This window comes from Micromys minutus (genome assembly GCF_963924665.1).
Source record: "Micromys minutus genome assembly, chromosome: 16".
NCBI lineage: Eukaryota > Metazoa > Chordata > Mammalia > Rodentia > Muridae > Micromys > Micromys minutus.
In genome coordinates, this window is record NC_137985.1 from 48,938,950 (window position 1) to 48,964,734 (window position 25,785).

The 25,785-nt window shown below is 52.8% G+C and overlaps 1 protein-coding gene across 1 annotated transcript; it reads right to left on the reverse strand.

Moving 5' to 3' along the window:
* Positions 1-1,681: 1,681 nt before the first annotated feature.
* LOXL1 (lysyl oxidase like 1) lies at positions 1,682-25,785 on the reverse strand. The gene is made up of 7 exons (XM_080930348.1): positions 24,287-25,785; positions 11,070-11,178; positions 7,954-8,091; positions 7,186-7,342; positions 6,417-6,512; positions 3,824-3,939; positions 1,682-2,000 (listed from the first exon to the last, which is right to left on the reverse strand). The coding sequence occupies exons 1-7, from the start codon at positions 25,479-25,481 to the stop codon at positions 1,994-1,996; spliced, it is 1,818 nt and encodes a 605-aa protein (XP_080786474.1). The 5' UTR covers positions 25,482-25,785; the 3' UTR covers positions 1,682-1,993.

Consider the following 25,785-nt stretch of genomic DNA (forward strand, 5'->3'; position numbering starts at 1 on the left):
CAGATCCTGGCAGTTCTTCAGAAGGAACAGTGACCGCCCACAGTCCCTGTGTATCCTAGCTGTCATATCTCCTGTCACGTGGAGGCTTCCTGCTCGTCTCAGAAGGTTCTGCCAGAATCCAGGGACTTGCCCATGTGCCCACTCCTCCCTAAGGACAGAGTTACAGTCGTCCGGTCAGCCGCTGGGGCCTGAGCGACAGGGTTAGAGTTCATGTGCACATAGGAACCCTGTGTCTGGAGTCTGTCCCTTCCCCGTGGTTTGAAAGGAGCCTCTCCTTTCACCCAGCCCAATTTTCTGGCCTGAGCCTCCTTTTGCATCACCAAGGATAGGACTGTCTCCCAGAAACTGCACACACCGGCCATCTAACCCGACTGAGGCTCAGATGTTTCAGTTCCAGTCCTGTTCACCCGTGGTCTCCCATGGTCTCCCATTCTGATCTAGGAATTCAGAGTCTTCAACTCCGCCTACTTTCTAGGTTCCTGGCTCACTCCAGGGCACCTAGAGAGGTACAGCAGGGGCAGGTATGGAGTAGCGTCTTTAATGTAGTCAGGTGGACAGAGGGGCTCCTGAGTTCCTGCTCAGCCTCCTGGTCCAGCCCAGATGCAGAATGGCTGGCCAGGACATCTCCCCCCTGCCACAAGAGTTGGGTCCTGCTGCCTGGGCTGCTGCCTGGCCCAACCACTTGAGAGGGCCAGGAACCTTTTGGGAGGTCTTTCTACCAATCCACCAGAAGACTTCCTGGCTGCCAGGGGCACCGAGGCAAGAATAGCAACAGAGACCAAAGTTGGGGGGCGGGGTGGCCTTTAAGAAGCTATTTCCAGATGGGCTCAGGGGCAGGTACTGACACCTAGTGCCTCCCCTGTGGAAATGACAGTTGGTTCTCCATGACCGTAGCGTTGCCAGGTAGGAGGGCAGTTCCATTTTATTACTGATGAAACCTGAGGCCCAGAAGTATAGCATGCCTGGCCCAGCATCAAACAGCTACAACTGGAGCCCTGAGCCAAGTCTCTCTTCCTTTCCTGCAGGAATTCTCCAGGGTGGCAGCAGCAGGTGGGTGGGAGAGGAGGGAAGGAATCGACATTTTCTCTCCACTTCTTCTTGGTCCGGACTGGTGTCCAGTTCTAGAATACCATATCCTGGGGAGGACAGTGGAGCTCCACCATCCTGCACTTCTTACAGCCTCTAAGCCTACCCTAACCCGTGCTATCCCCTCTGCCAAGAATTCCTGTGTCCTCTCTCTTTGGGAAAGTAGCCCTTTCCCACTTTAAGGCTCCTCTGTCTCTTCCCAGTTGTACTGAGGGTGCCTGTCCAGCACTGTGAAAGGTGGGGTTAGTTCCCAGGGCTGCTGCTGGTGGTGGAGGTGGTGGAGGTGGAGGTGGTTAGCTACAGTCTGGGAAGGAAAGAAGGAGCAGTAAAGGGTGGAAGACTGGGGGTAGGGAGAGGAGGCTAGGAGCTGGAGCCACCTACCACCTTTGCCCTCAGTCCATGAGATGGGGTCCTCTACCCAGGAAGACAGCCTGGCCTTGGACTAGACTCAGCATTTCCTTGGCCATAAGGCGGGTGACATGGAGGTTGCTGGAGTCCTGGCTGAGCATTTTCCTACACCGAGCCTGAAACCCCAGAATATCTCTTGGGCCTGACCCAGCTGTGGTCCGCCAAACCAGCAGGGGCACAGCAGAACTCCAGACTAGAAAACCCTTGTTTTATTAAGCACCCGGGCAATCTGGCTGTGTGGGATGGCCAACATATAAAAATCAAAACCAACAACAGACAAAATGGTGTTGTAGAGGAGAATTAGGTACAAGAGGGGGGTCTGGCATCCAGAATCCCTGTGGGTTTGGTCCATGTTCACTCCCTGAGGCCGGCAGGGAGGGATGCCCCAGCAGCCAGCTGTCCTCACCCTTGGGCTAGGCGGCTGAGCTTCTTGGGGGAGGCTGCCTGGAAGCAGGTCCTGCTTTTCAAGGAGAGACAAGGAGGACTCCACCCGTTCAGATCAGGACCTAAGGAAAGAGAGAGAAAGTCAATAGTTTGACATCTGCAAGGTGCCCACCTCTCTGACCGATTGATTAGGTTACTTGTGGTGGTGGTAGGGTTCCATCAGGGCCTCTTACCCCTTCAGGGCACAGTCTCAGCATGCCTCCCGCTGGCTGCCCCAGGCCCCAGCTTCTCGCTGTTCTTGTCAAGAAACACATTTATGCTTGTTATTGTCTGACGCCCCCCCCCTTTCCATAAAAAGGAGAAAAATGTTCTCTTTTCCCCTCTTCAGAAACAAGATGGAAACCCGCGTGTCAGTCCCATGGCCTTTCTGGGAACGCTCTGTGCAGCTTCCTGTATATGCTGGCCCGGCAGCCTGCCTGTGGTCAGGGTCACAGGGACAGCCTAATAAGACTTGGGACTTTCCAAGCACTTATGTAAAGAGGTCTTGGAAGGAAGGGCCTTTGCCTCCACAGCCAGAGGCCCCAGAGGAGCACAGGGAAGCCCAGATGTCTACCTTCTGAGAGGCCGTGATGGTGCTGATGGGGTCCTGTCACCTGAGACATATGAAGACTAAGTAGGCATCAGAAACCCAGGCTTATGAAAGCTAAACTGGCAGTGAAGAGCAGGAGTCAGATGTGTCACCCACTGGCCATGTCCTGGGTGATGGAAGCCTGATCCTACTCCTAAGTCACCTGATCTCTGCACTGAAGTAGAGGCAGCAAGACCCGTTCTTTTAGGTGTAAGCGTATGAGTGGGAGTGATAGGTTAATGAATGAGAGAGCTGTCTTTAAATGTGCTCACACACTGAGACCTGATCCTTGTCATACACTGATCCCTGATCCTGGTTATATACTGAACCCTGATCCTGGTCACACAGTGTGCCCTGATTCTTGTCATACACTGAACCCTGGTCCAGGCTACATATTGAACCCTGATCCTAATCACATACTGAACCTTGATCCTGGTCACACACTGAACCTTGATCCTTGTCATATACTGAGCTCTGATCCTAGTCACACAATGAGCCCTGACACCACAGGCTTAAACTCCCCTTCTTGCCATTCATTGACAAGCACACACTTTGGGGTAACAATTCCTCTTCAGGGATGTAGAGTTTCACAGCCCGACCACAATGGATGTTTTTAGTAGAAAAATATTGCTGTGGTCTAAACAAATATTTTAAATTCACAGGGAGTAGAGGGAAGTTGTAAATCTGTAAGCAGAGGGTTTGATGCAAAATGCTTCCTGGAAGGAGAGATTCAGGGGAATGAGTTCAGTCAGCCTGGGACAGCAGGTCCTAAAGACCCTGCTTAGCAACCATATTCCAAAAGCCTACGACCAGATTCTGTTAACTTTCGGTATGATGAAGACCCAGGGACAGACGTTGGTTTATTCCAACCAAAATGACTCCTAGGTTGGGATTATTTAACACAGTCCACTTGATAATGACACCAATGACTATGCCTGCTGCTCTGCTCTTCCATGAGCTGGGGGCCTGAACATGCTGGTATCCAGCCTGAGGTCCTCATCCAAGCTTCTGTGGGAAGTGAAGAAGGTAAGCTCTGAGAGCAAAGGTGTTATAGGATTGCAGAGCCCAGGCATTTAACCATACTGCCTCTGCCAGTCTCTATCTGAGAATTCCAGGGACGACAGGACCGGACCCACGTTAATACCCCATAGCCCGAGCTTCATCTGAGCACTCAGCTTGGGGCTGGTACACATCTGTATCCAACCATCAGTGACTCAGCCCCAAACTGCAGGAGTCGTAGGTATTTCAGGGAGCCCTGCTTACTCCCCAGGCAGGAATGTGGTTGGGGTAGGAGTCAGGTGGTGGGCAAACACGTACTGGACGATCTTGCAGTTTGTGGTAGAAACGTAGCGACCTGTGTAGTGGATGTTGCATCTCACCACGTTGTTGGTGAAATCAGACTCCAGAACAATGTACTTGGGGTTCACATGCACCTGGAGAAGAGAAATCGAGACAAGGGACCTGTCAGGATGCTGCACTTCACCTGGTTATTAGTGGAGAAGTAGACACAGATGTGAGAGAGAAGGGGAGGTGGTGGTGGTGTAGGGGACAGAGATCTGGGGACACTGAGAGAAGGATGGAAAGGAAGGGGCAGCTGTGGTCCAGGAAAGCATCATCTGTTTCTTCTGCAGAGCCAGAGACCACTCCACCAGGCCCCTGAGTAGGCATTGTTGTCAGTTTCTGCCCCAGAATTCTGGGGGTGTGGGGGTGTCAACACCTCATCTACTTGACTCCAACATCCACAGATATCTACCCAGCTACCTGCCACAGCAGGTCCAGGCGACCCACTGAGGGCCCGAGGATGCTTACCCTACCCTGAAGCCACCCCTTCTTAAGAAGATGGCCCAAGCATGTTCTGTGCTCTTTGTCTGGAAGAGCTACAGAGACAATCCACGACAGTTTGGATTAGCAGTCGCTGAGGGACATTTAAGACTGGATGCAGGTGAGTTGGGGGTACAGCCCTATGATAGAGCACCTGCCTAGCATGGATGGTCCCCATCTTCAGTAACACACACACACACACACACACACACCAGAAAAAAAGAAAAGAAAAACCAAAATATTTAAAGAGACCAGGACTGGAGAGCTGACTCAGCCCCTAAGAACACTGACAGCTCCTCCAGAGGACTCAGGTTTGGTTCCCAGCACCCACAGGGCAGCTCAGTCTTTTGCACTCCAGTCCCAGGGGACCCAGTGCCATTTTCTGGTCTCTGAAAGTGCCACACACACACAGAGCACAGAAATACATGCAGGAGGGATACCCATACAGAGGGAAAAAATAAATTAGAAAAATTAAAAAAAAATATATATATATTAAAAAGAACAGATGTTACTTGAAATCTTAGCATATTCTTCATAGCTTGATCTATGTACCATTTAGGTGGTTAATTTGCCCATTGCCTGCCTGGAACTCAGATGGGCCCTCATTAGACTTTGAAGAGTAGCTCACCAAGCAGGACTCTCTCTCTCTCTCTCTCTCTCTCTCTCACACACACACACACACACACACACACACACACACAACCTGTGCAACAGTGCTCAGGCTGCACAGAAATGAGCTACTTCTGTTTTGTATTTTTGAGGGCCTCTTTTCCTCTCCTCTCCTCTCCTCCCCCTCCTCTTCCCTTCCCCTCCCCCTCCCATTCCCTCTCCCTTCCCTTCCTCTTCCCTCCCATTCCCTCCCCAACTCCTCCCCTTCTATCCCCCTCCTCCTCCCTTAACCTTCCCTCCCCCTCCCTTCCCCTATCCTCTCTTTCCTCTCCCTTCCCCCTCTCCTTCCCTCTCCCTCCCCCTCCCTTCCCCTTTCTTACTCCTCTCTTTCCCTATCCTCTCCTTTCCTTCCCTTCCCCCTCCCCTTCCCTCTCCTCCCCCTCCCTTCCCCTTTTCTCCCCCTCCCTTCCCCTATCCTCTTCCTCCCCTCCCTTCCCCCTCCAATCCTTTCCCTCTCCTCCCCTCTCCTTCTTTTCCCCTCCCCACTTTCCTCCCCCTCCTCCCTCTCTGTCTCTCAGGTTTTTGAGAGGGGACTTTTTCTTTTCCTTTTCTCTCTCTCTCTCTCTTTTTAAGGTTTGTTTATTTATTTTATGAGTACACTGTAGCTGTTTGCAGACACACCAGAAGAGGGCATCAGATCCCATTACAGATGGTTGTGAGCCACTATGTGGTTGCTGGGAATTGAACTCAGGACCTCTGGAAGAGTGGTCAGTGCTCTTAACCACTGAGCCATCTCTCCAGCCCGAGACATGGTTTCTCTGACATTCCTGGCTGTCCTGGGACTCACTCTGTAGACCAGGTTTTTGAGGGCTATCTCTTTCTACCAGCCTCTTCTTACAGGTACCTGCAAGGGGGAACTAAGATTTAGCCTCCTGGGGTCAGGCTGTGGGGACATAGCCCCACACTGCATGTATGGGTGTCCCGAGCTGAGCAGGGCATCATCAGCATGCTTTTTCATTTGTCCCAGTAACAGGGAATGAGTGATGGGTAAGCTCACACCTCTCCCGGTGACAAGACGGGTTCCTGCCAGAAGGAATCTTGGTCATAGGTGCCCCGGGGCTTGGCATATGTCCTGTGAGGCGCTGTGAGCCTGCCATCCCAAACATGGGAGGATGGGCTAAATGGCTCTCTGGGTTTTTGTCACTTAAAGGGGATGGTGTCATTACCTCCCCTGTCACTACAGCTGGGCTAACGATCCCATGGGTTCTCTAGGGAAAGAGAAGCCATGTCTGCTTGAGACAAGAACCCCCAGAAAGGAACATAATCTCAGATAATGTTGCAGATGGCAGCCCAGCTGAGCACCGGGCCCGGTGGGGCGGGGGAGGGGGGGCGCAGTCAGAGAAGGGAGGGTCTTTCAGAAGCAGGAGGCAATAAGCCTGGGTGTCAGGTTGGAGAGCATGTTGCAGAGTAGGAACCCTACCTTGAGGATGTAGTTCCCGGGCTGCACATCAGTTATGTCTATCCACTGACAATCGATGTCTGCATTGTAGGTGTCATAGCAGCCTGGACTCAGGCCCTGGGGGAGGGGATAAAGGAGACCAAATCTTAAAATCACTCCATCTCCACTGAGGCTTAAGCCCTTGCTAAGCTCCTGGAAGGATGAGCCAAGCAGAAGGTGGAGATGCCATAGGTAGAGGGGGCAGATGTTTGGAGATGCTTGGCAGAGGTGCCTAGAGAAAGGGCCGAAAAGATAGAAGGGCGTATGGATGTTCTGTGGATAAAGCAGCGGAAAGATGGACTGGTTAGACCTTCGTCCTCCCTTAGGTAGATGAGACAGAGACGTGGTGGTGTTGTCTAGACTATATGGCAATATTCTTTTTTTTCTATTTCTTTTTCTTTTTAGTTTTTCAAGACAGGGTTTCTCTGTGTGGCTCTGGCTGTCCTGGAACTCACTCTGTAGACCAGGTTGGCCTTGAACTCACAGAGATTCCACTTGCCTTTCCCTCCTGAGTGCTGGGATTAAAGGCATGGGTCATCACAGCCCAGTGCAGCAATCAATGTTCTTTTATCTCCAAGACAGACTCCCTTGAGATGAGGGAGGAAGGGGCCTTTGCAGGGTCCTTTGATGGTCTCAGGACTGGCAAGAAGTTCCTCAACCAGAGCTAATCAGGCACAGCCTGGTACTGGCTCTCTCTTCGCTTGGCTGGCATCCATATATTTTTGTGCCCACCCTGCCTCACGAGCCCCACCTGCGTGTGTGAGGTGCAAGCGTAGCGCTTGAGGTTGCCGAAGTCACAGGTGCTGTCCTCCAGGCAGAAGCTGGCCTTGTGTCCCTCGGCTACTTTCTTGCCCGTGGATGCATCAAGCAGGTCATAGTGGCTGAACTCGTCCATGCTGTGGTAATGTCTGGAGGGAGGAGAGACAAGATGGCCTAGTTTCTCCAGGGCTTTTCTTCATATCCACTCAGGAAGTGACCCAGATGACCTGCTTCCTAACCACGGGGCCCTTCTATTCCAAGTCCCACAGGATAGCATCTCTATGCTAGTCACCTCAGAATGACCTCTGCTAAGGGTCTTCACTTCTTTTCTGGACTCCTTCCTGTTCTGGTCTCCTGTGGGCAATATCCTGTATTCTGGACATTTCCATCCCTATGGCCCACCTTTTAACTCAGTTTCACAGAGGGTCCCCTAAAGATCCTTGACTAGCTGGATCCTCTCCAGGGCAGAAAGGAGCACCTGAATCTCCCAGTGCTACTGGGGAGGGATCCAGGTACCGAGAGAGAGAGAGAGAGAGAGAGAGAGAGAGAGAGAGAGAGAGAGAGGGAGGGAGGGAGGGAGGGAGGGAGGGAGGGAGGGAGGGAGGGAGGGAGGGAGGGAGGGAGGGAGGGAGGGAGGGAGGGAGGGAGAGAGAGAGACAGAGAGAGAGAGAGAGAGACAGAGAGACAGAGACAGAGACAGAGAGACAGAAAGCCCTGACCCAGGAGGGGAAGAAGCGAAGGCCAATGAAGTCTCACTCACTGGTGACAGCTATGCCATTCCCAGGTGTGGCGTGGCCGGTTGGGAAGGAAGTCCGCTGTGCCCTGGTTTTTCACACGCTGCGGGAAGCGTAACAGCACTCGGAGGTCATAGTCGGTGGCCTCAGGGGCATAGGCTGTACTGTGGAGACAGGCAAGGAGACTGGAATGGTGCTGTGAGCCCAAAAGTCAGCAAATGCTAGTCAGGTCCCTGTGACCAGTCTGAGCCACTGTCCTCTCATCTCTCTCTTGCCTCAAAGATTCCCACAACAGTGAGGTCTGGCCTCTTCTCTCCTGACACCACCCGGGCCTGGCCTCCTCTCCTCTCTGGCCTTCTGTGTGTGACTGGCAAGATGTCAATGGACTGAGACCACAACCTTAAGGACCACAAGCTTTTAGACAACTCTGCTAGGGACAGCACCCACCACAGCCTGGGAGAGGTTAGGACTACATGAAAAATCTTTGGAGGATAATTTATAAACAAACAGTCCAAGACTATGGGCCGGGGGCCGGGGGAATCCGTGGCACTTGCAGACCAGCCGGCCTCCTGACTGAAAACTTCCATATCAATGAGAGACCCTGACTCAAAGATGTGAATGACATCCTGGAAGATGGCTGAAGTGGTTGTCCTTTGGTCCTCACTTGTACATGAACACACACACGCATATACATACACACACACACACACACACACACACACACACACACACACGCATGCATGCACACACACAAATAAACAAATATAAATAGATCCCAACAGCCACATCCAGGAGCTTCTAAACTCTTCCTTCTTCTGGACAGAGCCTTAGCTGGTGACCAAAGTGTGTATCATGTTAGTGTGTGAGACTGAAAGCCACGCCTGAGCATCTTGGGCTAAGTCTTCATATTCCTGGTTCCCTGTGCCCGGCTCCACTACAGACTGAGACCAAGCTCCAAGGCTTTTCTCCCATAAGACTTCTCCCTTTCCCCTCCTTCCCAAGCTGTTTGTATGACCATAGCCCTAGGGCTGATTAAGCTCATTCAAATCCCTTCCTCCAGGAAGCCTGCCATAATTGCTGCACCTAGAAGCACCCGTTTTCCTGTGAGCTCTCAAAATACTACCTATGGCTCATCCTGATGTCACAAGCACCCTGGCTGGTGCAGGTGTGATCAGACCCCCCTCTCCTTGATGGCATGGCTTTAGGCTCAGCAATGTGTACTTTATCTTCTGGAAGCTTGCTCTCTGTGTGACTTTAAATTTCCAGAAAAATAAAGAGAAAAGAGGAATATCTTGTGAGAGAACACACACACACACACACACACACACACACACACACACACACACGCACACACACCAGGGAGCCTGGCTTCCAGCTCTTCTTTTTGCAGCTTACCGCTGACAGCTGTCCTGGCTGGCCTCATTTGGGGATGGGTTGTAAGGCCAGAGGCGAGAGGTGGCCCATCATGGGGATTAGTTCTCTCTGAGAATATGTCTGGACAGCAGGAGGCTCAGACTAAGGCCCTGGCCCCATCTGGGGGAGGTTTGGAATCTGTCTGTGTCTGGGTTGAAACAAAACATCCTCCTTGCCTGTTTGGTGAAATCCTGCCCTGCTGCTTGTCTCAGAACATCATGGGAAAGCAACAGGATCTAGCTTCTAGGCCTTGCTTGGCCACAGGCTCATGGCAAGACTTGAAGCAAGTCCCTCCCTTCTCTGGGTTCCGTCTGCAGTGTGGAACCTGGCCCAGGGCTCCAGCCCACACTTGAACCGATTGTGGAGAATCCTCCCACTGCAGGGCCCCAGTTCTGCAGGCTTTTCTGAGTCCATAATCTTGTACCCAGTCTTCCTGTAGGCCACATCCCTGCAGGCCCCTCCTTCTTTGACCTCACTCAGCACCCCCTCCACCCCCAGCCCCAGAGCTGTGCATCCTGGCTCTATTCCTCCTCCTGCTGCCTGCTTACTTCTGTCTTCAGAGCCTGGAATGAGGGGACACTCACTCCAGCTTGAAGAAGTCACCCAGGGCAGAGGGCAGGCTGCCTTCTCCTCACCCTGCTGGGAACTCAGGGCTGGGCACCTGAGATGGTCCAAGAAGATGTAGTGAGAATTTGGCTTTGACAAAAATGATTCAGACCTGTGCGGGCTGATGTGGAGACTAGATCCTTACCACTGGAAGGATATCAGAAGTGGTGTGTTCTCCTCCCAAGGACAAGGGACACAAGACAAGGTCAGGTCAGCAGAGTGGCTGCCCATGGATGGAATAGGGATACTTTGCCCATCTGTGATAATGTAAGGAACTTTCTCCGGAGTGTAAATCAGCTGCTCTGCCCATCACTCTGATTAGTATCATTCTAAAAACAGAGGGCCTTCCGAAAGAAACATTACATTGAGTTATATGCTGATGAAAGTCCTTTATCTTGCCACAGAGAGTTAAGGACTTATGGTCAACTACTGTGAGGGGCACAGGGCTAAAGGTCTGGAAATGAGTAAATATAGACCTTTCTAGAGAGTAAAAGCTAAGAGAATTCTCATGTTAAAAATATTTTAAAAAATTTTTAAAGTGAACAACTAAAAAGAAAAAAAAAATGCTTTGGGCATCGATGTCCAGAGGAGCAGAAGATCGATGGCCCCTTTAACCAGGTCTTTCAGCACAGCGGGGGAGCTCCAAAGCACAGAAGCTAAGCTCTGCAGGAACCAAACAATGGTCTCCTCCTCTCTGCAGAACAGATCAGCACATGACTGAGGCTCCCTTGTCACCCATGCCCAGCTATTCCCTGTTATGATCAGACAGACCACCAGGGCCAGACAAAGCCAGACCCATCCTCGCCCGATAGCTTTGTGCCCTCCGGGACTTCCCTGACACCCACACGGACCACGGGAAGTACACATAGGGTCAATTTTCGTTTCTGTCACTGTGCCTTAGTTTCCTGATGGGGCAGCCTATTCTGCCAGGGCTGGTGTTAAGACGGGCATCACAGTGTAGTAAAGGACCTCAGAGATAACGTAGGCTGATGGAACCCATCCCTTCCTTTTTCCTCACTCCTTGAGCCAGGCAAGATGGAGGGCAGAGCTCTGAGAGGCTTGGATACTTTGCCAGGACCATCCCAAGGCACCGTGCTTCATGTTTCACCCCCTAGCTTCTTACCTGGCCAGGCACTTCTCCTCTGCTGCGCAGCGTAGGGAGTACAGATGGGCTCTCTGCACGTAAGTGGATGCCTGCACGTAGTTGGGGTCCGGGACTAAGTCAGGGAGGCCTGGAGAGAGTGGGAGAGGGAGAACACAGCGCCAAAAGGGTCAGGCTGGTTACTGTTGGCTCCAAGGACCTCCTTCACCAAACTGTTGGCCATTCTTCTTGCTCATTGGGTCCTCCTGGGTCCAAGGAGGTCAGCGGCAGCCAACTGCCTTTACAGCTTGGTGGTGTGAGAGCCATTGAGACATCCTAGAAGATTTGGAATGAGAACAAGACCCAGGAGCTGTAGGGAAAAGGTGCCTGGAGGGTGGAACGGCATGCCATGGGGAAAGGCTTAGAAACAGGGCCAGGGAGACTAAGGGATTTCCTGACAGAGCTGTTCCCTCTGTCCTCACTCGCCAGGCCTTGCCCACCAGCTAAGACACCCCTCTCTCTTCTATAGCCAGCCTTCTTCAAGGACCACCAGGACAGCCTGGGCTTATGGCCCAGGGTGGGCCCCACAAGGTTCATGGGCAGAGCTAGGTGGGTGTTGACTGGTAGGAGGGGTGAGCAGGGGAAGAAAAGGCTTTGCCTGAGCCAGAAAAATCCTAAGCCTGGTGGCAGCTGAACTGCTCCGAATATGTTCTTCTTGGTACCTGCTGCCACTTCAGGCTGTCAGACTCCCGGCCAGCCCACAGCTATCCCCTGTGGGCAAGCGCTGGTGCCCAATATAAGGAAGGACCTGGCTCCCACCCCTGCAGGGTTCAGGGGCATTTAAAGACTTCTCTAGCCTTTGGACCACTTGTTGTTCTCTGGGCTATACCAGGGTCAGAGAGCCTTCCCTTTTTTCTTCCACGAACAAGAGTCTGAGTAAGTTAGCACCAATAAGCAAACCGCAGGCAGGAATCAGACCCATCCTAGTGAAGTAAGGGCAGGATGGTCTTGATGTTGGGAGTGAGGGCTCAGGTGGAGGGGCTCTGCTGGTGGAGTTGATCCTTGCTCCACAGTGAGCTTAGGGGAGGCAGTGCCTGGGGCCTTAAACTCTTCTCTAAAGCCTTGGAAATTCTGTCCAGTAAATGAGTAAAGGAGACAGTAAGTTCCTTCTAGCATCTTAAACCTCACTCTTGGGGAGTGAGGAAAGGTAAAAGCAGGCACAGTCAGGTGCTTAAGTCATGGAAAGAGGTGTCTAGGCCTTCTGTTTGCCAATCCCTCCCATCAGCTTAAAGGTCCTGGCAGTGAGGCAGACAAAGGAAGCCTGGCTTCATAGCCTTCGGTGGAGGTATGTGCCTGCATATTTCTCTTCCTCCTCCTCTAACTCCTCCTCCTCCTCTTCCTCCTTCTTCTCTCTCTCTCATCTCTCTCTCATACACACACACACACACACACACACACACACACACACACATACACTTATATACACCCCTTGGGCCCCCTGCCTTGGACCTATTCTCCCTGGGGCCTGGGCCTCAGGGGCCGCCTGGTCTGGGCAGCCAGGGTGATCTCACCTACTTGGAATGGAGAAGCTTAGAGTACAGGGTGGGTGAGGATGAGGTGGCTCCTGGCAAATGGGGGACTTCTTGGCCAGCCCAAGTTCTATGACATGAGCCCCCTGGAATGTTTGCAGTCATTTCCCCAAGGGACCCTCAGGACCTCAAACCAGCTGGGAGATGGTTCTCACCCACTGATTCCCAGAAGTTTCTGGAAGAGGGATAAAGAAGAGAGGAGGGGTCCCCTTTCCCCACCCTCTAGCAACTCAGCAATAGGTGGGTGTGGCAGCTGGGCTTAAGCCTCATGGGCCCAGCAGTCAGCACCAGACAGTCTGTCTCTCCCACCCAGGCTCTGTTTCAATAAATACTCCACAGATGGCTCCACAGGGCTTTCCTGGCCCGACCCTTCCTCTCTAGGCTGTTTCATGAGCTGCCTGTTTAATCCTGGTCAGTTAGAAGAGCCAGAGTCCAAGGCTAGGGGCACTTGAAGCCAGTTAAATTGTTCTTATTCCCTGGCTGAGCTTGACCCTGGCTATAAGACTGAACCCAACGACCACACAGGAAGCCCTGGTCTACGTTATACAGTGAGCATGGGTTCTGGTCATACTTTGACTTGACCATGGTCACTCACTGAGATTTAATTCTAATCACACACTAAGCCGTGATCCTAATCACATACTGAGCCTTGAACCTGGTCATATTGAGACCTAACCCCTGAGCTTCTCACCACACACCGAGCCCCTAATCCTATGCACACATAGAACCCAGAGCTGGGTCACACACTGAGCCCTGATCCTGGGCACACTGAGCCCTGATCTATCAACAATTCTGAGCCTTAGTCTTGATGTCCTTGGTGTCTTTCTCTACATAGTAAACAAAAGCAATAGACTAAGAGAGAAGACCCTTCAAAAGAAGTCCTTTCTGATTCTACTGGAGGAGAAGCCTGGGTGAAAGCCCAAGAGCTGCTGGGAGTAGTTATCTGAGAATAAGATGGAGAGACAGGGACCCTCCTACTTCCCATGGTATACTATGCCCTGTGCTCTTAAAGAGATAGGTACACAGTTACAGATGTGGACAGTCATGTATTCAGTCACCAACTGTTAAAGAAACAGAGCATGTGGTCTGCTGGCAATGAGTGGAAAGCAGGTCCTGCCCTCAGAAAGGCCCCCACATAAACAGAAGGAACCCGCAGAGGAGTGTGAGGAAATCCGACTGCAGGAAAATCCCAGTAGGGAGTGAGGTCTACCCTGTAACCCCAAGTCTCAGCTCCCTCCTGCTATCCTTCTGTTTTTATAAAAATAAATGTTTGGGTGAAGAAATGACTCAGCAGTTTAGAGCACTTCCTGTTCTCCCAGAGGACCTGAGTTCCACTCCTAGAACCACACGGTGGCCCACAAGCATCTGCAACTCCACTTCCAGGGGATCTGACACCACCTTCTGACCTCCAATAGGCACAGACATGATACACATACATACATGGAGACAAAACACTCCCAGATTAAGTAGAAGAAAAGGAACATCTTTTTGAAGCATGCTCTACACACAAAGACACAAATTTTTGGTGCAGTTTGGCAAGGTTCTGACAGATGTATGATGTCATCAACCACCACAAGAGAGGGAGGGAAGTGTCCTCATCCCTGACACATACTGATAGGGTTTTGAAGCCCTGTGGTTTGTTTATGTCTTCTTGAGTAGTTACACAAAATCACTCTTTTCATGAGGTTAACATTGTCTTTCGTTTTGATCAGTACCAAAGTTCCTGTGCCTCATCTATGCCGCTCCCCTACCTGAGCTCCCACACCCTTGCTATCCTGGAAGTTCGGACTGGGTCGCCCACCTCAGCCTCAGGAACCCCTACCGAGGTCCTTGGGAATGCAGGCCCCTCCTTTAGCTGGGTTTGTTTTACCAGGCAGGAACAAAGCTTCCTTCTTCAGGCTGTGATCTGAGGAGGACAGCCTAGCTTCCCATGCTCTTTGTGGGGCTTGGGTATGGAGGAAGACCAGATGGGGGAGGGAGGAGAAGGAAGCCTTGCATAGAGATGGACAGGATCAGGGATAGGGGAGGCTGGTCGCCATTGACTTGTAGGGCACAGGCAGGGTGGTCAATGTGGAATGAAGTCCAGGTATTATCAGTGTGGACAACCTTGTTCCAAGATGGGTCAAATTCAAGGACCCCATCAGTTATGGAGAATAATTCTGAGGTAAGGTGGGGGTTGGCATGTATTTTCCAACAAACACAGAGTTTGTTACTCAACTCTCAGGCCTGGACTTGGAGACTAAAAACATGGGTTCACATGAGTACTCTTCTGTGAGATTGTCATATTTTTATATTTTATCTATGAGTACACTGTCGCTGTCTTCAGACACCCCAGAAGAGGGCATCAGATCCCATTACAGATGGTTGTGAGCCACTATGTGGTTGCTGGGAATTGAACTCAGGACCTCTGGAAGAGCAGTCGGTGCTCTTAGCCGCTGAGCCATCTCTCCAGCCCATGTTTTATAGCTATGAGGCATAGGAGCAATTTTATGTCTGATTAACTTGGAGAAAACTGGTCCATGGTCTGTGTACAGCTTCTCAAATTTTCCCTTCAGCCCTTACCTCCAGTCATGTTAGGTATGTCCCAGATCACCTGTGGATCTGGACAGACCAAGTAGCTCATGTCAGATGGGGCTATAATTTTAAAACACAAATTAGAGGTGGGAATGGCCATTTACACGTTTAGTCCCAGCACATGGGAGGCAGAGGCAGGCTAGTTTCTGAGTCTGAGGACAGCCTGTTCTAGAAATTGAGTTCCAGGGCAACCAGGAGTTTAAAACAATGGTGGATGAAGAGGAGGGGAAAACACAGAACAACCCTCACCCCCAAAACCGTAGATAAGGGGACTGGAGAGATGGCTCAATGGTTGAGCACTTGTTGCTCTTACAGAGGACCCAGGTTCAGTTCCTGGCACCCACATGGCAGCTCCAAATCATTTGTAGCTCCACATGGTTCTACAGGGCTTTGATGGCCCAACCCCTCCTCTCTAGGCTGTTTCATGAGCTGCCTGTGTAATCCTGGTCAGCTAGAAGAGCCAGAGTCCAAGGCTAGGGGCGATGCCCTCTTCTGATATCTTTGAGAGTCAGGCAAGAATATGGTGCACATGTATACATGTCAACAAAACATTCATGTATGTAAAAACAGAGATGACAGTCTTACACGTCCTGTACTGAGTCTTCATTTATTTTTTCAGTCACTGTAAACCTTCAGGACCTCTTATATGTCTTGGCACTGCTAAAGAGGAGTCTACAGAGTGCCTCCCCAGCATCTCATCTGACCAGGCTCCTGGGAGTGGCCTCTGATCCCTGTTCCCCATACATGTTCTCATAGGCTTGCTAAGCACACATAATCAGCTCCCCTTTGAATCCACAGTGGACCTGCAGCCCTATTCAGCTTCTTCCCTCATCTCTGTCTCACAGGTTAGGGGTGAGTTAGAACCCAAAGACTGTGACAACTTTACCCCACTGGCCATTCTGAGGGTGGCTGGGTTCTATCGCTGTGCTGGCTGGGCTCTTCATGCTCTAGACTTGTGTGTGATCCTCTTTAGGCCTTTCTGCCTCTGTGTGTCCACTCTGATCCCCTCACCCACAAGGTCTGATCCTTGTGCCAGGTCACTATGTTCATTCTTCTCTAGGGAGGGATGTGCTATCCATGGCCTGGGCCAGTGTACTGGGAATGCTGAGTCAGAGGACAGCAAAGATGTCACCCTTGGGATGACCGGAGCCCAGAACTCAGCCGGGGAGGGCCTGGGTGTGAGTGAACCAGGTCCGAAGCCGTTAAGCAATCAGAGAAAGAGCTTCCTGCCATGGTGGGCCCCTAGGCCAAGGTAGTGAAGATTCATCCTAGGCAAAGGCCAATCACTGCATCTCAGCTTTGTCTTCAGAGTCCTCTGTGGCAGTCAGGGCTCTATGAAAGGACCAGCCACACTGATTCTTGAGACCAATGGTCTCAGGATAAGCCCTGTCCTCCTGTGATGGGCTAGGTCTGATACTGCTGGACCACTCCATGATGGATTCTGGGGATCTGAGGACAATGACCAGGATCATCCTCCTGGACATAACTCAAGTGTGGTCTTCTAGTAGGCAACTAACCTTAGGGGTTAGATCACTAACCCTAGATCCCACCTGTGTTGATATCTCAGTGTCCTGGCCCATTCCCCGATCTGGAGCCCATTTTCCCTGTCTGAAAGATGCAGGAGAAAGACTGAACAAACTGGCTCTTGAGCACAGGTTGGACGGATCCATAAACACTTGGAGATAAAAATACTCTTTTTTTTCCCCCCAGAGCGATTCGATCCATTCTCCAGCCTTGGGTAAGAGGCTGAGACCTCTCATGACCTCAGCATCCCATGCTTCCAGAGTCAGGAAATTACCCCACTGGCTGACCCAAATCCTTCCTGCCTCATTAGAAACCTGCTCCCTCCCATCCAGCGTGTGCCCTTGCACATGCCTGCACTTCATCTCTCTTCCCCAAGCTTTGTCTGTTCCATGGGTTCCACAGCCTTCCCCTGGCATCTGTGTTTCCTAAGCCCCTGCTGCTGGGGCTCCTGGAGGAAGTGGAATCCAACAGAGCCCTAATCTCTTGAGCCTGGGACTGGAGGATAAACACAGTCCAGCAGAAACCCATCAGCCGGTTGTGAAATATGTGCTGAGCAGGATGTTTTGGCAAGTGAACACAGCCAGACTCCAGAGGAGCCCCTAGGTGGGGAAAGCAGAAGGCTCTGCCCGGCTCAGACTCGAATAAAGATGAACCGGCCCAGGGGCAGAGCTGGCAGCTCCCAAACCCAGAAAATTATTAGCTAATAATTGAAACATTAAGTTGTCAGCGCCCGCCCAGAGGTGCTCCACCTGTTCTTACTAGCTCATAGACAAGGTAGCTCCAGAAGTCACTCGGGCCCCGTGGTGACCTGGCAGCTCCAGCCTGGGAAAAGGGGTTATTTAATATAGACACAGAACTATAGAACCTTCAGTGGCTCCCAGCTGCCAAAAGAGTGGAGCTGGGATTTCAGGATGGCTAGAAAGGCTTCCTGTGGTCTGTCCTGAACCTTCCTGCCACTTGAACTCTGAAGTGTAGGCATCACTAAGTAGCTCCTAACGGAGAAGCTTGAACTTTCCACTTCTAGAAAGTTCCCTGTGCCCTTCTGTGAATGCAAACCCCTCCCCCAATCTCCTGGTCAATTCTACCCACGCTGGTGCAACACCACTCGAGCAACACCCTTAGGGCCAGAGCCCACCACCTGTCAAGCCTATCGTCCTCCCCCAGCGCCCTGCCTTCTCCTACAGTGCTCACACCTCTTCCTAACTCCCAACACCACACTCCCAGCACTGCTGTAAGGTTCCTGCAGTGGCCCCTAATACACAGACAGAGTGAAAAGACCAAAGAGTTCAGAGTAGCCCCAGAAATTCTCTGTAGTCTGAACCCTGCTAATCTTTCTGCCCAGCCTCTGTTTCTACTTTACTCCTTGTAAGTGTAACCAGAGCACACTTGGGAATTCCTGTCTTTGGATCTTTGAACCGGCTGTTCCCCCTGTCTGGGAACTGCTCCCTTCCTCCTGCTCTTCATTGCCCCAGACACTTCCATTTCAGCCTCAGCGGCTACTTCACCTATGAATTATGTACGTAAATGGCAGTACCCGACTCCAAAGGCAAATGTTTCATGGCCCTTGTCACTAACAGTACCCACCTGTAGGCACTCAGCACACAGTGAGGGGCTACCATCCCCACCAGGTGACTACACTTCCTCAGATGTTCTCCACAATCAGCTGGACAGGAGCTCCTGGGCACAGCGGGTTGATGGGGATTGCCACCTTTTGCCTGCCCTGAGCTGCCAGCCTTCGTATACCATATGTACAGGAAGCTGGGAGCTGGACACATAGGCCAGGGGGGTGCTTACTGGTTTGTCTGAGAGAGAAGGCAAGGATGAGTCCAGGGTGCTGTTCTCCTACCTGCCTGGGTGCTCAGGGCCAGCACCTGCAGACTCTCAGTGAGTATGCGTGCCTGTACCCACAAAGACTCTGGGACCCCCTGCCTTTGTGAGCCTCTCCTCATTATCAAGCAAAGCTGCTGTTAGTCATCTAAGCCTCCTTCCTTTGGGCTCGGAAGACCCATGGTTCCAGTTGGCCTACAAGCAGGGGAAAGGGTAGGCAGTCTCCCAAGGCTTGACACTTTTGACAGCACTGGCCTCTCTCCTTTCTGTCTGGCATTCTGACTCCCTTCCTGCTTCTTGGAAAACAGTCAGAGGCCTGGTTTCTAGGGGTTTCTCCCAAGGGGGAGGAGCAAGAGACCCAAGCCCAGCCCTTACTCTGTAAGCCTAAACCTACACAAAAAACGCCCCTGGGTCCAGCTGCAGTTAGGAGGAGGCGGTTGGGTCAGACCATGGGTGGGAACAAGGTTCAGCCGCTCCTTCCAGTCCCCTGCCCCCGCTGCTATCCGCAGGAATGCTGGGCACAGGAATTGGAAGCAGGTGTGGGCTGCCTGGCTGGACTTCTGGCGGCCTCCTGTTCCCTTCCTCTCCTGCTTGTTCTAGTCACCGCCTGGGGAGTTTTCCATGTGTTCTTGGCTTGGGAAGGAAGTGGGGTGAACTCCAGCAGGGTGCTCCTGGGGAGAGGTGCCCCCCTTGAGTCCAGAAGATACACCCAGGGGGCATCAAGAGAAAGGTAAGAGGGGGACAGAACTTCCTAGCTAAGCCCAGAAGTAGCTTGCTGCCAGCAAAGACACTAACAACCCTCCATCCCCCACTTCTCTGAAGCCCTAACAACAGGGGTGAGGGTGCGAAGTGGGACTGTGTCTGTAACCTCACGGCAAAACCAAAACAACAACAACAACAATAAAAACAACAGAACATTGCCCCTTCCAGAGGTTCAAAGGTGGGGGGGGGGCAGAGAGAGGGTAGGCACCCTTCCTAGTCCATCCAGGTCAGCTGCTCATAACTTTGTGGCCTTGGCTTCTCAGGCTTGGTTTCCTCCTGTAGAAAGAAAGTGACAGCGCAATCCTACACTATTGGCTGTGCCTAAGGTTGCTAGGTGCCTCGAATGAGAAGAAAGTGCTTGGCAGAACATAACTCGTTTATAAGCAGAGGCAGCTACCATCAGACGCCTGACTTCTCCTCAGAGCCGTCCATGGGGAGCGGAGGCCATATGAGAGGATAGTGAGCCAGGAGACAGGAAGTCTGCCTGGGAGGAGGCTTCTCAGAACTGTGCGTGTTCCCTCAAACAGCCACCTCTCTCTCTCTCTCTCTCTCTCTCTCTCTCTCTCTCTCTCTCTCTCTCTCTCTCTCTCTCTCTCTCTCAACTCACCTGAGTGACCCTCTACAGCTTTCTTGGCCTGGAGACTCCGTTGCTCTCTGAAGGAGCAACTGAGACTTCAGGGAAGGAAGAGGGATGCTGAACTGTGATTCTGACTCCGGACGTGTCACTGAACACCTCACCTGCAGAGGTGCCTGCCTTACACAGAAGTTAGAAGGATGAAGTGACTTTAACTCTGAGACTGTAAGAGTGTTGTGGTGGCAGGGATGTGTTCTGCCACTCCCATGCCACCTTATTGTCACAACCAGTGCCTAAGTAGGCACGAAGCGATTGAATACATGAATGAGTAAATGAAGTGTGTGTGTGTGTGCTGTGCACAACACCTTATCAAAAGTCATGGAGTGACCCTTCATCTTGTTTCTAGAATGGGACCATTAACAGTACCAGGCTGAGACTTGGGGATTAAAGGAGATGAAGTTGGGAGTCACTTGGCTCCTCCCCCGGTTGTGAGGAGCATGAGAGGGAGAGGCCCAGCTGGCAGAGAGGCAGGACTTTTGTCCTACCTCCCCTTGCTTATCTTCTACAAAGCTTGGCTGTGATGTCTCTGAGTTGTCTCACCAGGCTTCCTCTTCTCATATTCCTATGGCCTGCGATCTGTGTCACTAAGAGCTCGTGGGAGCAAACACAATCACGGCATCCCATTTGTGGGTCACAAGGCCCAGAAGGTGCTGCAGTTCAGCGAGCACTCTATACCCGGCCTTACGCCTTCCGTCTCTATCTCAAGAAGCCAAGACTGCTCCCGGGCACTGAGGGGCTGGTTAGAGAGGATACTACCCTGGAAATGCCCTTAGATGTTAGGAGAACATGTAGATCAGGAGCAGAACCAATGGTGGCCATGGGTGTCTGAAAAAGAGGAGGAGGAGGAAAGGAAGAACCTTAGACTCTGAGGTGTCAGGTGGAACTGTCAACATCCAATTGGCCTTGTCAAGACAACAATGGATAACACGTGCCAGGCAAGGCAGGCACAGCCACCAGAAATGGTGCACAGCCATCTTTGTGACCCCTTCCAGATTCAATGTCTATGTTTTTCACGGGTTGTCTGGGCTCATGAGGCAGGCCAATGTAGAAGAGGAGAGCTGCGGTCTTCTTGGGCTGGGGGCATCTCAACACTGAGACCATCCACTCAGAAACTTCGAGGCTGTGATAAGCAGGAGCCAGAGCAAAGGTGCTGGAGGGGGAGGGTCTGGCGGCCTTAAGGAGAGGTGACCTGGGGGTGGGCACAGGGCAGGGGACCTAGCAGCCCTGGGAGGCAGCCAGTCATGCCCCAGGCCTCTCTGAGTGAAATGTGAGAAATGAATGAGACATGTGAACCCCCTGGGCCTCTGGAAACCCTCCTTCACCTTTGTGACCGGTCTCAGTTAGAGACAGAGGTATTGCAGAAGTCCCAGCACCCAGCATGAGAAGAGAAAGAGGCTGCAGAGGCAGAGGCTGAGCTTAGGACAGACACTTGGAAGCCACACACACAAGGGGGACGTGGGCGGTGCTCACATGTGTTTGGTGTTGTAAGGACAGATGCACACGCCCACATACAAGCACACGCTGCCAGCACTCGGCCTCAGACCCCTGGGTACAAGGCCAGGAGGGATGAAGCAAGCCTCAGAGAATCTGCCTTGGGCTCCCACACCAGGCCTGGAGGGCTGATCTCAAGTACAAGGCTCGGACTTCACTGGGCCGGGATTTTCCATGGTCCTAGCCTAGCAGGGTGGGGAGGGAGAACCAACAGCAGGGGGAGGGTCTAATGCCCCTTCTCTGACTTCGTTGTGGGCTCTAAACTAGAATGTGCCCCAAGTTCCTCCCCATCCCCTGTTTCCTCCATGATCACAGTAAAGGGAACATAGAGGATGCTGATCACCCCCCCCCCACACAAGGCTTGGTCACCTCCTCCTCTGAGAAGTTCTCTCTGAACCGCTGGATTGGAAGCACTCGGTGTTGCATTACAGATGTCCCCCCTCCCCAGTCTGTTTCACCCCCAGTTCCTGCGATTCCATTTGCTGTTTGTTTTTGTGTGTGCTTTTGAGACAGGGTTTCTCTGTGTATCCCTGGCTGTCCTGCAACTCACTCTGTAGACCGGGTTTGGCCTTGAACTCAGAGATCACCCTGCCTCTGCCTCCTTTGATTTTTGAAGTGGAATTCAGAACCCCACTCAGGGCTGAATTATGGATATGACTGAGTGAGTGCGCCCCCAAGCTGAGGGAGCATTACTCCGTGCTTCCCATAGCTCCCGTTCCCAATGCTGACTATTCACAGCATCTAATTGTCCTTTCTGCCGTGCTTCTCCCAGAGCAGAGCCTGAATTTGATGCTTGCCAACCTCTCCACCTGGGTCCCAAGAAAACCACCTTTGGGGAGAAGCACATTTGGTCCAAAATGAACTGTGGGGCTCAGGAGCAGTACCCAGAGCCTGCTGAGTGTCAAGAATCCCACTGCAAACACAGGCCTTGCCCTATTCTGTCCTCCGAACCAAACGACTTCCTTGTAAATTCGCAGACCACAGAGGGTCCTAGAAAACACGTTGGCTCGAGGCCCAGATGTACAGTCCTGGCCTGCCTCTGCCAGCTTTGTGCCATTTAAGGCCACTGTTTTTGCTAAAGGTGGGGCCCTCCTGCCTGAGCTTCGCTGAGTGGAAGTCTTACATTCTAAGAAAAGCAGCCACTAAAGTCAAGTACTTGATAGGTAATGAAGCCTCCTATGGGGTTCCCAGGGCAAGTCAGCACAAAGCTATGCTAGCCTACTGCAGGCTGGGTTAAGCTGGTGACAGGGCTTGGTGGAGGTCTTTGGCATTGCATCATAGAAGCCCCCCCCCAAAAAAACTTCATTTTGATTCATGCTTAGCTCCTGTGGTTTTCAAAGTGGGATTCAGAGTTGGAGTCAAGGCTGTGCACTATGGAATAGTAATTACTCTCCTGCCTTTCAGACTCTCCTTCCCCTGGTCTTCAGCCCCAGGACCCCCACCCCCAATACAGCAGCACTTCAAATAGGCCATCTTAGCTGGAGAAATCATTATTCAGTGCCAAGAGAGGCTGAGGAGCCAAGACTGGGCTGGGCACCAGCACCCTTCGGTCACAAAGGCTCACAGCCCTGGTATAGCAACCCTGGTTTGGAGAAGGAAATTGTGGACGGAGGGCAATGCCCTGGGTGTACTGTGTGTGCACTGAGAACTCTGGAAAGCCTGACCAGAGAGCAGACAGCCATGAATGGAGAGCATCAGCAAGGGGATTCTAGGACAGCTGAGGATGGGCGGATAGCCATCCAGTACTGGCCAGACGCAACAGTTGGCCCCTGTCACAATAACAGCACATGTGGAAGCTGCCCATCTGGCGGAGGAAGACTGCTCCACCCTGACCCTTGTGTGCAGATGACATGGCCTTCCCAAGAATAGGTCATAGCTTCATCCCTGGGGAAAGCCAGAGGGTGGCCTGTCTCCAGACACTTACTGGGACTCTCCCTCGGAGCCAAGATAAAAGTGAGGTAGCGGAGCGCTGGCCTGGGTTATGTTCTACAAAACATCATGAAGTACAGACTATTTAATGCCATGTGTTTAAAAACAAAATCAATACAAAAAAAAAACTGCAGTGAACAAATATCCTGTTTCAAATAAAGAAAGGACCGGTGTTGATTTTTCAGTTTGCTTCAGGTTATGGAAACATTACTGAGTTTGTTTAAAATCTGGAAATACTTGTTCATAAGAGATTTTTTTTTAATGCACTGAAACAGTCCTTATCTTCATCGATCAGGCTTTTTAATGCTCAGTTAAATTTTATGCCCTGGCCAGTGGGCTCTGGAATCCCCAGGTTTGTGGGATCCACTCGGGGATCTGAAAATTCTGTCTGGTCACGTGCCACTCCCTGACCGCCTACTTACCTCACCAAGGGCTAGCTAGCTCACAGAGGTCCAGGCGCGGGGACACTGCTGCATCTGATGCACTGAAGTGTCCTTAAGGCCTCTTGGCCCTGAAGGTTCAAGGCTCTTATGATCCTTGCCTCACTCACTCTGTGCACAGGCATAGGGGCATTTCTAAGAGTGTTAAGAGAGTCCCTGACTGAAGAGGGAGAAGCAGTGGAGAAAGGCTTTCCCCACTTGTCCCCAGATGACCCCAGCCAGATCTGCAAAGTCCTTAAAACCTGGAAGGACCCATTATTTACCCCCAAGCCAGAGTCAGAACACAGGCCTACCAGGTAGGCCTTTGACCCGGATGGATAATGGGTGCATTCAGGAAGAGAGGCACACTGGGGCTGTCAGCTAAAAGGTCCTTGCTCAGCCACTACTGGGGGAACCTTTGGTAAGGAATACTGGGTCTGCACTTTGAGGCAACAGTTCACCAGTGGCCAGAATGTTGAACAGAGCAAGGCACTCGAGGATAGTACTCACCGCGACCGTTCTGGTTGGGTCGGTACACACTACCCACGCTGAGACGGCCCTGCTGGGCGCCGTTCCTCTCCCCACCCTGGGAGGGCGCATCAGAGCTTCGCACCGGCAAGTAAGGTGGCTCCAGCACGCGGAATGGGGGCTGTGGCTCCACCGCACGTGGAGGGACATAGGCCTCGGGAGGTACATTGGCTGCATAGGGCGGGTACCAGCCGAGGCGAGGATCGCCAGCTGCACCATAGGTGCCACCGGCCCCGGCGGGGACCTGCGACACGTCTGTGCTGGGATCAGGGTAGGCCTGCTCGAATCCCGGGGTACCTTCATTGTACAGGCTGTGCGAGTAACGACGGTCAAGGCCGTCGGAAGGTTGGGGCTGAGGCTGCGGCTGAGGTTGGGGCTGGGGCTGGGGCTGGGGCGCATAGGGCCTCTCTGGGGCTGGGTAGAAGCCCTGCGCCGGGTACTCGGGCTGCTCCTCGCCTCCACCGCCGTACTCCTCGTAGCGCGCCCGGGGCTGGTAGGGATAGATGACCCCAGCCGAGGCTACAGCCGCCGCCCCCGCGCCCATGCCGCCGCCCGCGCCGCGGTAGTACACGTAGCCCTGTTCGTAGGTCCGCGACGCGGGGTCGTAGTTTTCATATTGGTTCACGAAGGGCGCCTGTTGATAGGGGAACTGCTGCGGGTAGGAGGATGGCTGGCGATAGGTGGTGGCGAAGGCCGAGGCTGAGGCCGAAACCGAGGAGGCGGAGCCCCCATGTCGTTGCTGGGAGACGGAGGTGCGGGCCCGAGCCATCCCGTTACTGTCCCCGACGGCCACCTCTCTCCAGTTGTCGGGCACCTGGCCGAAGCCGAACGGGTGCCGCGTTTGGCCGCGCACAGTGTCCGAACCCACGCGTCCGGGCAAGGGCAGGGTCGGCGCCTGCCGACGCCTGGGTCCCCCCTGACTGCGCCGCTGCGACGTTTGGGGCGCGCCTGCCAGTAGCACTCTAGAGCTACTCTCCCCTCGTGGAGGCCCCGCAGGCACGTACTCGGAGCCCGAGTTGAGCAAGCTGTACACCTGCCCGTTGTTCTCCCACTGGATCAACTGCCGCCAGCGTCCTGGGTCCGAGCCCTGTCCTGGCTGAGCTTGCTGCCCGTGCACCAGGACGCAAAGGCAGGCGCCCCACACCAGGGTCCCCAGCTGGCTGCCGGCCAGAGCCATAGTGGCCCTTCTGCAGAGGCCGGGTGGGCAGAGAGGATCTCAGGAGTGGACCCCGGTGCGTGCTTCTCTTCCCACGGCCTCGAGGACAGGATGGCTCTTCGCCTGCCCAAGCTCTAGCTTTGTCCATTCTGGCCTTGTCCCGAGCGGGACGGCTCCTCCGATGACAGCATTTCGAGGCCAAGGGGTTAGGGCAGGGCAGGGGCGGTGCCCAGGGCTGCACGAGGCTTTCCGCAGGGCACGGGACGGGCAGGACCTCCTGGGGCCCTTACATGGCCAGCCCCACACTGGCTGGCTGCTCCCTAGG

Excerpts from the sequence above, each read along its gene's own strand:
- LOXL1 (XM_080930348.1), bottom strand. The coding sequence starts at position 25,481 with ATGGCTCTGGCCGGCAGCCAGCTGGGGACCCTGGTGTGGGGCGCCTGC. Across the intron at positions 11,179-24,286 it reads ACCCAACCAGAACGGTCGCG|GCCTCCCTGACTTAGTCCCG; the intron begins GTGAGTACTATC and ends CACTCTCTCCAG. Across the intron at positions 8,092-11,069 it reads GAGGAGAAGTGCCTGGCCAG|TACAGCCTATGCCCCTGAGG; the intron begins GTAAGAAGCTAG and ends CTGTCTCCACAG.